Raw genomic sequence first — 16,156 nt, forward strand, 5'->3', positions numbered from 1 at the left:
CCCCACCCCTCTAAGTGTATCCCCACCCCTATAACTGTGTCCCGACCCCTCTAAATGTGTCTCGAGCCCCTCTAAGTGTGTCCCCACCCCTCTAAATGTGTCCCGACCACTCTAAATGTGTCTCCACCCCTAAATGTGTCCCCACCCCTCTAAGTGTGTCCCCACCCTCTAAGTGTGTCCTCACCCCCCTAAATGTGTGTCGACCCTCTCTTAGTGTGTCCCGACCCTCTCTATGTGTGTCCCGACCCCCTCTAAGTGTATCCTGACCCTCTCTAAGTGTGTCCCCACCCGCTCTAAGTGTGTCCCCACCCCTCTAAATGAGTCTCAACCCCCACTATATGTGTCCCTACCCCTCTAAATGTGTCTCAACCCCATATAAATGTGTCCCCACCCCTCTAAGTGTGTCCCCACCCCTCTAAATGTGTCTCAACCCCCTCTATATGTCTCCCCGCCCCCTCCAAGTGTGTCCTGACCCTCTCTAAGTGTGTCCCCACCCCCTCTAAGTATGTTCCCACCCCTGTTAAATGTGTCTCGACCCTCTCTAAGTGTGTCCCAACCCTCTTAAATGTGTCTTGACCCTCTCTAAGTGTGTCCCAACCCTCTCTAACTGTGTCCTGACCCCCCTCTAAGTGTGTCCTGACCCCTCTAAGTGTGTCCCCACCACCTCCAAGTGTGTCCCGACCCCCTCTGAGTAAGTCATGACCCACTTTAAGTGTGTCCCCACCCCTCTAAATGTGTCTCGACCCCCTCTGAGTGTGTCCCAAGCCCCTCTAAGTGTGTCCCCACCCCCTAAATGTGTCTCGACTCCCTCTGAGTGTGTCCCAACCACCTCTAAGTGTGTCCCCACACCTCTAAATGTGTCTCAACCCCCTCTAAGTGTGTCCCCACCACCTCTAAGTGTGTCCCCACACCTCTAAATGTGTCTCGACCCCCTCTAAGTGAGTCCTGACCCCTCTAAGTGAGTCCTGACTCCCACCAAGTGTGTCCTGACCCCCTGTGTGTATGTCCTGACTCCCTCTAAGTGTGTCCACACCCCTCTAAATGTGTCTCGAGCCCCTCTAAGTGTGTCCCCACCCCATCTAAGTGTGTCCTGACCCTCTCTAAGTGTGTTCCCACCCCCTCTAAGTATGTCCACACCCCTCTAAGTGTGTCCCCACCCCTCTAAATGTGTCTCAACCCCCTCTATATGTCTCCCCGCCCCCTCCAAGTGTGTCCCGACCCTCTCTAAGTGTGTCCCCACCCCCTCTAAGTATGTTCCCACCCCTGTTAAATGTGTCTCGACCCTCTCTAAGTGTGTCCCAACCCTCTTAAATGTGTCTTGACCCTCTCTAAGTGTGTCCCAACCCTCTCTAACTGTGTCCTGACCCCCCTCTAAGTGTGTCCTGACCCCTCTAAGTGTGTCCCCACCACCTCCAAGTGTGTCCCGACCCCCTCTGAGTAAGTCATGACCCACTTTAAGTGTGTCCCCACCCACTCTAAGTGTGTCCCCACCCCTCTAAATGTGTCTCAACCCCCTCTGAGTATGTTCCCACCCCTGTTAAATGTGTCTCGACCCTCTCTAAGTGTGTCCCAACCCTCTTAAATGTGTCTCGACCCTCTCTAAGTGTGTCCCAACCCTCTCTAACTGTGTCCCGACCCCCCTCTTAGTGTGTCCTGACCCCTCTAAGTGTGTCCTTACTCCCTCCAAGTGTGTCCCGACCCCCACTGAGTAAGTCATGACCCACTCTAAGTGTGTCCCCACCCACTCTAAGTGTGTCCCCACCCCTCTAAATGTGTCTCGACCCCCTCTGAGTGTGTCCCAAGCCCCTCTAAGTGTGTCCCCACCCCTCTAAATGTGTCTCGACTCCCTCTGAGTGTGTCCCAACCACCTCTAAGTGTGTCCCCACACCTCTAAATGTGTCTCAACCCCCTCTAAGTGTGTCCCCACCACCTCTAAGTGTGTCCCCACACCTCTAGATGTGTCTCGACCCCCTCTGAGTGAGTCCTGACCCCTCTAAGTGAGTCCTGACTCCCACCAAGTGTGTCCTGACCCCCTCTGTGTATGTCCTGACTCCCTCTAAGTGTGTCCACACCCCCTCTGAGTGTGTCACGACCCTCTCTAAGTGTGTCCCCACGCCCTCTAAGTGTGTCCTCACCCCTCTAAATGTGTCTCGAGCCCCTCTAAGTGTGTCCCCACCCCATCTAAGTGTGTCCTGACCCTCTCTAAGTGTGTTCCCACCCCCTCAAAGTATGTCCACACCCCTCTAAGTGTGTCCCCACCCCTCTAAATGTGTCTCAACCCCCTCTATCTGTCTCCCCGCCCCCTCCAAGTGTGTCCTGACCCTCTCTAAGTGTGTCCCCACCCCCTCTAAGTATGTTCCCACCCCTGTTAAATGTGTCTCGACCCTCTCTAAGTGTGTCCCAACCCTCTTAAATGTGTCTTGACCCTCTCTAAGTGTGTCCCAACCCTCTCTAACTGTGTCCTGACCCCCCTCTAAGTGTGTCCTGACCCCTCTAAGTGTGTCCCCACCACCTCCAAGTGTGTCCCGACCCCCTCTGAGTAAGTCATGACCCACTTTAAGTGTGTCCCCACCCACTCTAAGTGTGTCCCCACCCCTCTAGATGTGTCTCGACCCCCTCTGAGTGTGTCCCAAGCCCCTCTAAGTGTGTCCCCACCCCTCTAAATGTGTCTCGACTCCCTCTGAGTGTGTCCCAACCACCTCTAAGTGTGTCCCCACACCTCTAAATGTGTCTCAACCCCCTCTAAGTGTGTCCCCACCACCTCTAAGTGTGTCCCCACACCTCTAAATGTGTCTCGACCCCCTCTAAGTGTGTCGCAACCCTCTTAAATGTGTCTCGACCCTCTCTAAGTGTGTCCCAACCCTTTCTAACTGTGTCCCGACCCCCCTCTAAGTGTGTCCTGACCCCTCTAAGTGTGTCCTTACTCCCTCCAAGTGTGTCCCGACCCCCTCTGAGTAAGTCATGACCCACTCTAAGTGTGTCCCCACCCACTCTAAGTGTGTCCCCACCCCTCTAAATGTGTCTCGACCCCCTCTGAGTGTGTCCCCACCCCTCTAAGTGTGTCCCCACCCCTCTAAATGTGTCTCGACCCCCTCTGAGTGTGTCCCAAGCCCCTCTAAGTGTGTCCCCACCCCTCTAAATGTGTCTCGACTCCCTCTGAGTGTGTCCCAACCACCTCTAAGTGTGTCCCCACACCTCTAAATGTGTCTCAACCCCCTCTAAGTGTGTCCCCACCACCTCTAAGTGTGTCCCCACACCTCTAAATGTGTCTCGACCCCCTCTAAGTGTGTCCCAACCCTCTTAAATGTGTCTCGACCCTCTCTAAGTGTGTCCCAACCCTCTCTAACTGTGTCCCGACCCCCCTCTAAGTGTGTCCTGACCCCTCTAAGTGTGTCCTTACTCCCTCCAAGTGTGTCCCGACCCCCTCTGAGTAAGTCATGACCCACTCTAAGTGTGTCCCCACCCACTCTAAGTGTGTCCCGACCCCGTCTAAGTGTTTCGACCCCCTCTAAGTGTGTCCCGAACCCCTATAAGTGTGTCCCCACCCCCTCTACGTGTGCCCCCACCCCCTCTAAGTGTGTCCCCACCCATCGAAATGTGTCTCGACCCCACTAAGTGTGTCCCGACCCTCTCTAGGTGTGTCCCAACCCCCTCTAAATGTATCTTGACCCTCTCTAAGTGTGTCCCCAACTCTCTAAGTATGTCCCCACCCCTCTAAATGTGTCTCCACCCCCTCTAAGTGAGTCCCCTCCCCCTCTAAGTGTGTCCCCACCCATCTAAATGTGTCCCGACCCCTCTAAATGTGTCTTGAGCCCCTCTAAGTGTGTCCCCACCCCCTCCAGGTGTGTCCTGACCCCCGCTGAGTGTGTCCCCCCCCCCGGTAAGTGTGTGCCCCCCCATCGAAATGTGTCTCGACCCCACTAAGTGTGTCCCGACCCTCTCTAAGTGTGTCCTGACCCCCTCTAAGTGTGCCCGGACATCCTCTACGTGTGCCCCCACCCCCTCTTAGTGTGTCCCCACCCCTCTAAGTGTGTCCCCACCCCTTTTGAGTGTGTCCCGACCCCTCTAAATCTGTCCTGACTCCCTCTTAATGTGTCCTGACCCCTCTCAATGTGTCCACACCCCCTTTAAGTTGTCCCAACCACCTCTAAGTGTGTCCCAACCCCCTCTAAGTCTGTCCTGAACCCATCTAAGTGTGTCCTGAACCACTCTAAGTGTGTCCCGACCCCATCTAAGTGTGTCCCGAACCCCTCTAAGTGTGTTCTGACCCCCTCTAAGTGTGTCCTGACTCCCTCCAAGTGTGTCCTGACTTCCTCTAAATGTGTCCTCACCCCCTCTGAGTGTGTCCCCACCCCCTTTGAGTGTGTCCCAAACCTCTCTTAGTGTGTCCTGACCCCCTCTGAGTGTGTCCCGACCCCCTCTTAATGTGTCCCCACCCCTCTAAATGTGTCTTGATCCTCTCTAAATGTGTCTCTACCCCCTCTAAGTGTTTCCCGGCCCTCTCAAAGTGTGTCCTGAACCACTCTAAGTGTGTCCCGACCCCCTCTAAGTGTGTCCTGAACCCCTCTAAGTGTGTCCTGTACCACTCTAAGTGTGTCCTGACCCCCTCTAAATGTGTCTCCACCCCCTCCCAGTGTGTCCCGAGCTTTTGAGTGTGTCCTAACCCTCTCTTAGTGTGTCCCGACCCCCTCTAAGTGTGTCCCGACCCCGTCTAAGTGTTTCGACCCCCTCTAAGTGTGTCCCCACCCCTCTAAATGTGTCCCGACCCCTCTAAATGTGTCTTGAGCCCCTCTAAGTGTGTCCCCACCCCCTCCAGGTGTGTCCTGACCCCCTCTGAGTGTGTCCCCACCCCCTCTAAGTGTGTCCCCACCCATCGAAATGTGTCTCGACCCCACTAAGTGTGTCCCGACCCTCTCTAAGTGTGTCCTGACCCCCTCTAAGTGTGCCCGGACATCCTCTACGTGTGCCCCCACCCCCTATTAGTGTGTCCCCACCCCTCTAAGTGTGTCCCCACCCCTTTTGAGTGTGTCCCGACCCCTCTAAATCTGTCCTGACTCCCTCTTAATGTGTCCTGACCCCTCTCAATGTGTCCACACCCCCTTTAAGTTGTCCCAACCACCTCTAAGTGTGTCCCAACCCCCTCTAAGTCTGTCCTGAACCCATCTAAGTGTGTCCTGAACCACTCTAAGTGTGTCCCGACCCCATCTAAATGTGTCCCGAACCCCTCTAAGTGTGTTCTGACCCCCTCTAAGTGTGTCCTGACTCCCTCCAAGTGTGTCCTGACCCCCTCTAAATGTGTCTTCACCCCCTCTGAGTGTGTCCCCACCCCCTTTGAGTGTGTCCCAAACCTCTCTTAGTGTGTCCTGACCCCCTCTGAGTGTGTCCCGACCCCCTCTTAATGTGTCCCCACCCCTCTAAATGTGTCTTGATCCTCTCTAAATGTGTCTCTACCCCCTCTAAGTGTTTCCCGGCCCTCTCAAAGTGTGTCCTGAACCACTCTAAGTGTGTCCCGACCCCCTCTAAGTGTGTCCTGAACCCCTCTAAGTGTGTCCTGTACCACTCTAAGTGTGTCCTGACCCCCTCTAAATGTGTCTCCACCCCCTCCCAGTGTGTCCCGAGCTTTTGAGTGTGTCCTAACCCTCTCTTAGTGTGTCCCGACCCCCTCTAAGTGTGTCCCGACCCCGTCTAAGTGTTTCGACCCCCTCTAAGTGTGTCCCGAACCCCTATAAGTGTGTCCCAACCCCCTCTAAGTGTGTCCCGAACCCCTATAAGTGTGTCCCGACCCCCTCTAAGTGTGTCCTGACTCCCACCAAGTGTGTCCTGACCCCCACTGAGTATGTCCTGACTCCCTCTAAGTGTGTCCACACCCCCTCTAGGTGTGTCCCGACCCTCTCTAAGTGTGTCCCCACCCCCTCTAAGTGTGTCCTCACCCCTCTAAATGTGTCTCCACCCCCTCTAAGTGTGTCCCCACCCCATCTAAGTGTGTCCTGACCCTCTCTAAGTGTGTCCCCACCCTCTCTAAGTATGTCCCCACCGCTCTAAATGTGTGTCGACCCTCTCTAAGCGTGTCCTGACCCTCTCTAAGTGTGTTCCGAACCCCTCTAAGTGTGTCCTGACCCTCCTTAAGTGTGTCCCCACCCCTCTAAGTATGTCCCCACCCCTCTAAATGAGCATCCACCCCCTCTGAGAATGTCCCCACCCCCTCTAAGTCTATCCCCACCCCTCTAAATGTGTTCCGACCCCTCTAAATGTGTCTCGAGCCCCTCTTAGTGTGTCCCGACCCCCTCTAGGTGTGTCTCGACCCCCTCTGAGGGTGTCCCCACCCCCTCTTAGTGTGTCCTCACCCCCCTAAATGTGTGTCGACCCTCTCTAAATGTGTCCCGACCCTCTCTAGGTGTGTCCCAACCCCCTCTAAATGTATCTTGACCCTCTCTAAATGTGTCCCCAACTCTCTAAGTATGTCCCCACCCCTCTAAATGTGTCTCCACCCCCTCTAAGTGTGTCCCCTCCCCCTCTGAGTGTGTCCCCACCCCCTCTAAGTGTGTCCCCACCCATCGAAATGTGTCTCGACCCCACTAAGTGTGTCCCGACCCTCTCTAAGTGTGTCCTGACCCCCTCTAAGTGTGCCCGGACATCCTCTACGTGTGCCCCCACCCCCTCTTAGTGTGTCCCCACCCCTCTGAGTGTGTCCTCACCCCCCTTAATGTGTGTCGACCCCCTCTGAGTGTGTCCCGACCCTCTCTATGTGTGTCCCGACCCCCTCTTAGTGTATCCTGACCCTCTCTAAGTGTGTCCCCACCCGCTCTAAGTGTGTCCCCACCCCTCTAAATGTGTCTCAACCCCCTCTAAGTGTGTCCCCACCCCTCTAAATGAGTCTCAACCCCCACTATATGTGTCCCTACCCCTCTAAATGTGTCTCAACCCCATATAAATGTGTCCCCACCCCTCTAAGTGTGTCCCCACCCCTCTAAATGTGTCTCAACCCCCTCTATATGTCTCCCGCCTCCAAGTGTGTCCCGACCCTCTCTAAGTGTGTCCCCACCCCCTCTAAGTATGTTCCCACCCCTGTTAAATGTGTCTCGACCCTCTCTAAGTGTGTCCCAACCCTCTTAAATGTGTCTTGACCCTCTCTAAGTGTGTCCCAACCCTCTCTAACTGTGTCCTGACCCCCCTCTAAGTGTGTCCTGACCCCTTTAAGTGTGTCCCCACCACCTCCAAGTGTGTCCCGACCCCCTCTGAGTAAGTCATGACCCACTTTAAGTGTGTCCCCACCCACTCTAAGTGTGTCCCCACCCCTCTAAATGTGTCTCGACCCCCTCTGAGTGTGTCCCAAGCCCCACTAAGTGTGTTCCCACCCCTCTAAATGTGTCTCGACTCCCTCTGAGTGTGTCCCAACCACCTCTAAGTGTGTCCCCACACCTCTAAATGTGTCTCAACCCCCTCTAAGTGTGTCCCCACCACCTCTAAGTGTGTCCCCACACCTCTAAATGTGTCTCGACCCCCTCTAAGTGTGTCCCAACCCTCTTAAATGTGTCTCGACCCTCTCTAAGTGTGTCCCAACCCTCTCTAACTGTGTCCCGACCCCCCTCTAAGTGTGTCCTGACCCCTCTAAGTGTGTCCTTACTCCCTCCAAGTGTGTCCCGACCCCCTCTGAGTAAGTCATGACCCACTCTAAGTGTGTCCCCACCCCTCTAAATGTGTCTCGACCCCGTCTGAGTGTGTCCCCACCACCTCTAAGTGTGTCTCCACATCTCTAAATGTGTCTCGACCCCCTCTAAGTGTGTTCTGACCCCTCTAAGTGTATCCTGACTCCCACCAAGTGTGTCCTGACCCCCTCTGAGTATGTCCTGACTCCCTCTTAGTGTGTCCCGACCCCCTCTAGGTGTGTCCCGACCCTCTCTAAGTGTGTCCCCACCCCCTCTAAGTGTGTCCTCACCCCTCTAAATGTGTCTCCAACCCCTCTAAGTGTGTCCCCACCCCATCTAAGTGTGTCCTGACCCTCTCTAAGTGTGTCCCCACCCTCTCTAAGTATGTCCCCACCGCTCTAAATGTGTGTCGACCCTCTCTAAGCGTGTCCTGACCCTCTCTAAGTGTGTTCCGAACCCCTCTAAGTGTGTCCTGACCCTCCTTAAGTGTGTCCCCACCCCTCTAAGTATGTCCCCACCCCTCTAAATGAGCATCCATCCCCTCTGACTATGTCCCCACCCCCTCTAAGTCTATCCCCACCCCTCTAAATGTGTTCCGACCCCTCTAAATGTGTCTCGAGCCCCTCTTAGTGTGTCCCGACCCCCTCTAGGTGTGTCTCGACCCCCTCTGAGGGTGTCCCCACCCCCTCTTAGTGTGTCCTCACCCCCCTAAATGTGTGTCGACCCTCTCTAAATGTGTCCCGACCCTCTCTAGGTGTGTCCCAACCCCCTCTAAATGTATCTTGACCCTCTCTAAGTGTGTCCCCAACTCTCTAAGTATGTCCCCACCCCTCTAAATGTGTCTCCACCCCCTCTAAGTGAGTCCCCTCCCCCTCTAAGTGTGTCCCCACCCCTCTAAATGTGTCCCGACCCCTCTAAATGTGTCTTGAGCCCCTCTAAGTGTGTCCCCACCCCCTCCAGGTGTGTCCTGACCCCCTCTGAGTGTGTCCCCACCCCCTCTAAGTGTGTCCCCACCCATCGAAATGTGTCTCGACCCCACTAAGTGTGTCCCGACCCTCTCTAAGTGTGTCCTGACCCCCTCTAAGTGTGCCCGGACATCATCTACGTGTGCCCCCACCCCCTCTTAGTGTGTCCCCACCCCTCTAAGTGTGTCCCCACCCCATTTGAGTGTGTCCCGACCCCTCTAAATCTGTCCTGACTCCCTCTTAATGTGTCCTGACCCCTCTCAATGTGTCCACACCCCCTTTAAGTGTGTCCCAACCACCTCTAAGTGTGTCCCGACCCCCTCTAAGTCTGTCCTGAACCCATCTAAGTGTGTCCTGAACCACTCTAAGTGTGTCCCAACCCCATCTAAGTGTGTCCCGAACCCCTCTAAGTGTGTTCTGACCCCCTCTAAATGTGTCCACACCCCCTCTGAGTGTGTCCCCACCCCCTTTGAGTGTGTCCCAAACCTCTCTTAGTGTGTCCTGACCCCCTCTAAGTGTGTCCCGACCCCCTCTTAATGTGTCCCCACCCCTCTAAATGTGTCTTGATCCTCTCTAAATGTGTCTCGACCCCCTCTAAGTGTTTCCCGGCCCTCTCAAAGTGTGTCCTGAACCACTCTAAGTGTGTCCCGACCCCCTCTAAGTGTGTCCTGAACCCCTCTAAGTGTGTCCTGAACCACTCTAAGTGTGTCCTGACCCCTTCTAAATGTGTCTCCACCCCCTCCCAGTGTGTCCCGAGCTTTTGAGTGTGTCCTAACCCTCTCTTAGTGTGTCCCGACCCCCTCTAAGTGTGTCCCGACCCCGTCTAAGTGTTTCGACCCCCTCTAAGTGTGTCCCGAACCCCTATAAGTGTGTCCCGACCCCCTCTAAGTGTGTCCCGAACCCCTATAAGTGTGTCCCAACCCCCTCTAAGTGTGTCCTGACTCCCACCAAGTGTGTCCTGACCCCCTCTGAGTATGTCCTGACTGCCTCTAAGTGTCTCCACACCCCCTCTAGGTGTGTCCCGACCCTCTCTAAGTGTGTCCCCACCCCCTCTAAGTGTGTCCTCACCCCTCTAAATGTGTCTCGACCCCCTCTAAGTGTGTCCCCACCCCATCTAAGTGTGTCCTGACCCTCTCTAAGTGTGTCCCCACCCTCTCTAAGTATGTCCCCACCGCTCTAAATGTGTGTCGACCCTCTCTAAGCGTGTCCTGACCCTCTCTAAGTGTGTTCCGAACCCCTCTAAGTGTGTCCTGACCCTCCTTAAGTGTGTCCCCACCCCTCTAAGTATGTCCCCACCCCTCTAAATGAGCATCCACCCCCTCTGAGTATGTCCCCACCCCCTCTAAGTCTATCCCCACCCCTCTAAATGTGTTCCGACCCCTCTAAATGTGTCTCGAGCCCCTCTTAGTGTGTCCCGACCCCCTCTAGGTGTGTCTCGACCCCCTCTGAGGGTGTCCCCACCCCCTCTTAGTGTGTCCTCACCCCCCTAAATGTGTGTCGACCCTCTCTAAATGTGTCCCGACCCTCTCTAGGTGTGTCCCAACCCCCTCTAAATGTATCTTGACCCTCTCTAAGTGTGTCCCCAACTCTCTAAGTATGTCCCCACCCCTCTAAATGTGTCTCCACCCCCTCTAGGTGTGTCCCCTCCCCCTCTGAGTGTGTCCCCACCCCCTCTAAGTGTGTCCCCACCCATCGAAATGTGTCTCGACCCCACTAAGTGTGTCCCGACCCTCTCTAAGTGTGTCCTGACCCCCTCTAAGTGTGCCCGGACATCCTCTACGTGTGCCCCCACCCCCTCTTAGTGTGTCCCCACCCCTCTAAGTGTGTCCCCAACCCCTTTGAGTGTGTCCCGACCCCTCTAAATGTGTCCTGACCCCTCTCAATGTGTCCACACCCCCTTTAAGTGTGTCCCAACCACCTCTAAGTGTGTCCTGTCCCCCTCTAACTCTGTCCTGAACCCATCTAAGTGTGTCCTGAACCACTCTAAGTGTGTCCCGACCCCATCTAAGTGTGTCCTGACCCCTCTAAGTGTGTCCTGACCCCCTCAAAGTGTGTCCTGACTCCCTCCAAGTGTGTCCTGACCCCCTCTAAAGGTGTCCACACCCCCTCTGAGTGTGTCCCCACCCCCTTTGAGTGTGTCCCAAACCTCTCTTAGTGTGTCCTGACCCCCTCTAAGTGTGTCCTGACCCCCTCTAAATGTGTCCCCACCCCTCTAAATGTGTCTTGATCCTCTCTAAATGTGTCTCGACCCCCTCTAAGTGTTTCCCGGCCCTCTCAAAGTGTGTCCTGAACCACTCTAAGTGTGTCCCCACCCCCTCTAAGTGTGTCCTGAACCCCTCTAAGTGTGTCCTGAACCACTCTAAGTGTGTCCTGACCCCCTCTAAATGTGTCTCCACCCCCTCCCAGTGTGTCCCGAGCTTTTGAGTGTGTCCTAACCCTCTCTTAATGTGTCCCAACCCCCTCTAAGTGTGTCCCGACCCCGTCTAAGTGTGTCCCGACCCCCTCTCAGTGTGTTCCGAACCCCTATAAGTGTGTCCCGACCCCCTCTAAGTGTTTCCCGAACCCCTATAAGTGTGTCCCGACCCCCTCTAAGTGTGTCCCGACCCCCTCAAAATGTGTCCCGACCCCCTCTGAGTGTGTCCCGGCCCCCTCTGAGTGCCCCCAAGTGTGTCCCCACCCCTCTAAATGTGTCTCGACCCCCTCTAAGTGTGTCCCCACCCCCTCTGAGTGTGTCCCCACCCCTCTTAATGTGTCCTGACCCCTCTCAATGTGTCCACACCCCCTTTAAGTGTGTCCCAACCACCTCTAAGTGTGTCCCGACCCCCTCTAAGTCTGTCCTGAACCCATCTAAGTGTGTCCTGAACCACTCTAAGTGTGTCCCAACCCCATCTAAGTGTGTCCCGAACCCCTCTAAGTGTGTTCTGACCCCCTCTAAATGTGTCCACACCCCCTCTGAGTGTGTCCCCACCCCCTTTGAGTGTGTCCCAAACCTCTCTTAGTGTGTCCTGACCCCCTCTAAGTGTGTCCTGAACCACTCTAAGTGTGTCCTGACCCCCTCTAAATGTGTCTCCACCCCCTCCCAGTGTGTCCCGAGCTTTTGAGTGTGTCCTAACCCTCTCTTAGTGTGTCCCGACCCCCTCTAAGTGTGTCCCGACCCCGTCTAAGTGTTTCGACCCCCTCTAAGTGTGTCCCGAACCCCTATAAGTGTGTCCCGACCCCCTCTAAGTGTGTCCCGGCCCCCTCTGAGTGCCCCAAGTATGTCCCCACCCCTCTAAATGTGTCTCGACCCCCTCTAAGTGTGTCCCCACCCCCTCTGAGTGTGTCCCCACCCCTCTTAATGTGTCCTGACCCCTCTCAATGTGTCCACACCCCCTTTAAGTGTGTCCCAACCACCTCTAAGTGTGTCCCGACCCCCTCTAAGTCTGTCCTGAACCCATCTAAGTGTGTCCTGAACCACTCTAAGTGTGTCCCAACCCCATCTAAGTGTGTCCCGAACCCCTCTAAGTGTGTTCTGACCCCCTCTAAATGTGTCCACACCCCCTCTGAGTGTGTCCCCACCCCCTTTGAGTGTGTCCCAAACCTCTCTTAGTGTGTCTCGACCCCCTCTAAGTGTGTCCTGAACCCCTCTAAGTGTGTCCTGACCCCCTCTAAATGTGTCTCCACCCCCTCCCAGTGTGTCCCGAGCTTTTGAGTGTGTCCTAACCCTCTCTTAGTGTGTCCCGACCCCCTCTAAGTGTGTCCCGACCCCGTCTAAGTGTTTCGACCCCCTCTAAGTGTGTCCCGAACCCCTATAAGTGTGTCCCGACCCCCTCTAAGTGTGTCCCGGCCCCCTCTGAGTGCCCCCCCCCCAAGTGTGTCCCCACCCCTCTAAATGTGTCCTTACTCCCTCTTAGTGTGTCCCCACCCCCTCTGAGTGTGTCCCCACCCCTCTTAATGTGTCCTGACCCCTCTCAATGTGTCCACACCCCCTTTAAGTGTGTCCCAACCACCTCTAAGTGTGTCCCGACCCCCTCTAAGTCTGTCCTGAACCCATCTAAGTGTGTCCTGAACCACTCTAAGTGTGTCCCAACCCCATCTAAGTGTGTCCCGAACCCCTCTAAGTGTGTTCTGACCCCCTCTAAATGTGTCCACACCCCCTCTGAGTGTGTCCCCACCCCCTTTGAGTGTGTCCCAAACCTCTCTTAGTGTGTCCTGACCCCCTCTAAGTGTGTCCTGAACCACTCTAAGTGTGTCCTGACCCCCTTTAAATGTGTCCCCACCCCCTCTAAGTGTGTCCCGACCTTCTTTTGAGTGTGTCCCAACCCTCTCTCAGTGTGTCCTGACCCCCTCTAAGTGTGTCTCGACCCCCTCTAAGTGTGTCCTGACTCCCTCTAAGTGTCCCGACCCCTCTAAATGTGTCCCGACTCCCTCTTAGTGTGTCCCAACCCCCTCTAAATGTGTCCTGACCCCCTCTAAATGTGTCCCGAACCCCGACGGCATCCCCACAACAACGTATGGATACTACCGGTTGTATTAATAATGGCTTAATGATGTGTCTGACTTTCCCTGCAACTAATTTAACGCTGTGTTGACCATGCGTCCTCACACTGCAGCTCAAACTTCTGCAGGATGCTCAGGTACCATCTACCAACGAGATGCAGCGATTACTGCTTGCCAACATGGCGGCTCAGCTCATTTATCAACACACCAACGCTCACGTTGATTCAGCACTCACAGTGTCTTCCTCTCCGCTGCGACTCGGGCTGCCCTCTGCTTCCCCAAAGGAGTCGTCCGTGGGGGGGTCTGTGGCATCCGTGGGGGGGTCACTGACATGGGAGGCAGAGGACTTGGAGGGTGAGCTCTGCCGGGGAGCTGGGGTGGGAGCTGGAGGGAGGAGACTCAGAGTCAGAGGGAGTTTTCACCGCTAAAACACAGTTGTAGCTCAGTGAGGTAACAGGAAAAAGCCCACAGCACCCATGGCATCTGATCTCAGCTACATGAACATGCAGGAAGCAGAATTACGTGAGTTTGTTGACGGCGTCGTAGAGGTGACCGGCGTCAGGTTCATCTGAGAAATGTCGAAGTCGTCACAGTCGTCCGTGTCCTGGGCCGTGCCCACGCGGCTGAAGTACGAGCTGAATGCCTCCGAGGTCCCCGCTAAGCTCGGCTGCTCGCCCTTCTTGGACGGCATGGCCGGAGGCTTGGCCAGCTGAAAGTCCTGGAGAGAGAGGAGCGCCACTTTAACTCAGCGTAGTCTGATTTGATCAGTGTGGTCATGGTTAGATCACCCGTAGTCACGCAGGTTTAACCCTGACTGCAGAGAGAACTGGGTCAAATTGTTCCTACAGGTATGATGGACGTCTAGTTTAGGGGCTGAAAGGATGTTAGGACAACCCGTTCCTTCTAACGTTCTAACGGAGTTCTGGGTATTTCCGGTTCTCCGCCCTCGCCTTACCTTGAACATCTCCTTGCCCATCTTCCTCGCTCTCTCGCCGTGCTGCGGACTCGACAATGCTGAGGGGGAGGGCGCTGAGGCGCTGGCTCCGGCTGCTGAGTGGCTCTCGCTGGCCGGAGTCACAGTGGTGACGGGGGTGAGCGTCTGGAACATGGCGGCAGGCAGCGTGCCCACGGGTTGGGCGGGGAGGTAGGCTGTGGGGGGGAAGGCTCCGGCCGCCATGGCTGCCCACTGCTGCTGGGTGGCGGGGAAGAGGTTGGCCTGACCCCAGATCAGAGGCTGACCGCCAGGCAGGACCTGGGCCACTGGACCCAGAGGAGACTGGACCCCGAAGGCCAACGGTGTCTGTGCGGCGAAGGCCTGCTGGGACCAGTGTCCGGTGGGGACTGCCCCCATCGTCACATAACCTGGTAGAGAGAGAAAGGGAGGATTGGAGCGAGGTTAAAGATGAAATATAGACATAGAAGAAGTCCCGGCAGAGCGTCTGCTTTCTTCTTCTCTGCTTTCTCATAATAACGCCATGCATGAGCAGAGAGAGCTGTCCTACTTCTGCCTGGAGATAATGTGCTGCTGTCTCAGAACGGCGCTGCTCAACGCTCATAATTAGCTGGAGAACGAGGCAGAGTCATTACCGACGGCCCGGCTCAACGCAGACTCATTAAAACCACAGAGAGTCATCAGGAGGGGCCGTCTCTACCGCACAGAGGAATCCTCAGGCTGGGTCCTGGTCTTACCGGCAGCACGGGAAATTCACACTCGACCCCACCACCACCACCGCCACCGCCAACCCCAACGCCACTGCCACCGCCACCACCCCGACCAGAGTGGGGCAGTCATCCCGATACTGGTATTAGAGTACCTGTCCGGCCCCCAGAAGATCACTGACCTCAGAAAGGACGTTGTGGTTTAAAGATAATCTTTTAGCTTTAAATGTCTGCAGCTGTCAAATCCACCTGAAAAAGAATTATTAATATGAATATTGAAATATTTTTAGAATGACTTAACATCTGATCTGTTTTTACATAAATTCACTCATCAGACAGCAGGAGCAAATGTTTTAAAAAATGGGTTAAGACGTGCAGAAATGTAGCAAAAATGGACAGATAACATGATGAAAAGGGGTTATAGAGAGGCAAAAAATGGTAAAAAGGGAAAAAAAGGGCAAAAAGTATCAAGAATGGGTTGAAAGTGAAAAAAGGTGCTAAAAAGGTAATGAAAAGAGGTTAAAAAGTGGCAAAAATAGATGAAAAGTGGTAAAAATGTCTCAAAGATTGGGCCAAAGGGAATAAAACATGCAGGAAAAGTGGTTTCAAACGGGTTGAAGAGGCAAAAAGTATCAAATATGGTTTAGAAGTGGCAAAAATATAGCAAAATGTCCTGGCAGCTTAGTGAAAATGGGTTAAAGAGTAGCCAAATGGGAGTAAAGCGACAAAAATGTGTGAAAAGCGGTTAAAATAGCATAATATTGGTGCTAAATCACAACTGGGGAGGGCAGGGGCCAGCCAGTTCTGCTGTCAGGCCTGTCTCCTGGTGGCCTGCTGCATGCTAGATAATAGGAATCGATCTCACTGGTAATGCTGAAACAGTTTCTCAGTTTGGAAAGAAAATACAAATACTCAAACGGTAAAATGTTAACCAGACCAAAACATCTGTTTAGTCTGGGTTTATTTGAAAGTCTGGTCCACAGAGACTCGGTCAGGACTAAATCTGACCCCTGTGCAGATGTACTTGATGACCCCTGGTCTACAGGGAGGTGTCAGACCAACATAAAACATGAAACCAGTTCATCAGAAACCAGTGGAAGAAGAGATTATCTACAGCCTTCACCATCAAACAAGCTGCAGGAAGTAGGTGTTACGGTTCAACCAGTGGTCGTGTTAAATGGTAACTTTTTATCTACAAGTGTCATTAGTTGTCATAGCAACAACACTGTTAGAACACTGAACATTTCCTGTTATGTTTAAAATATGTTTGGAAAATGAAAACAAACATAGAAATTGTTATTCATATTTATATCTGTTACAAAGAGATGTGCACCAGCTAACATGGTCACCAGTTAAACCTTAACACCGGTCTCTGACATCACACAGATGAAAGATCCTCATGTTCTG

At 54.3% G+C, this 16,156-nt stretch overlaps 1 protein-coding gene across 1 annotated transcript in view; it reads right to left on the bottom strand.

Annotated features, from left to right (window-relative positions):
• Window positions 1-16,156, bottom strand: part of dab1a (DAB adaptor protein 1a) — a 92,731-nt gene that overhangs the window by 15,233 nt on the left and 61,342 nt on the right. The window contains exons 11-13 of the mRNA XM_041790505.1: window positions 14,046-14,452; window positions 13,613-13,808; window positions 13,326-13,474 (exon numbers count right to left, since the gene is read on the bottom strand). Coding sequence (XP_041646439.1) covers window positions 13,326-13,474; window positions 13,613-13,808; window positions 14,046-14,452 — 752 coding nt within the window. The remainder of the gene's footprint in view (window positions 1-13,325; window positions 13,475-13,612; window positions 13,809-14,045; window positions 14,453-16,156) is intronic.

The sequence above is a fragment of the Cheilinus undulatus genome, linkage group 7, assembly GCF_018320785.1.
Source record: "Cheilinus undulatus linkage group 7, ASM1832078v1, whole genome shotgun sequence".
Lineage (NCBI taxonomy): Eukaryota > Metazoa > Chordata > Actinopteri > Labriformes > Labridae > Cheilinus > Cheilinus undulatus.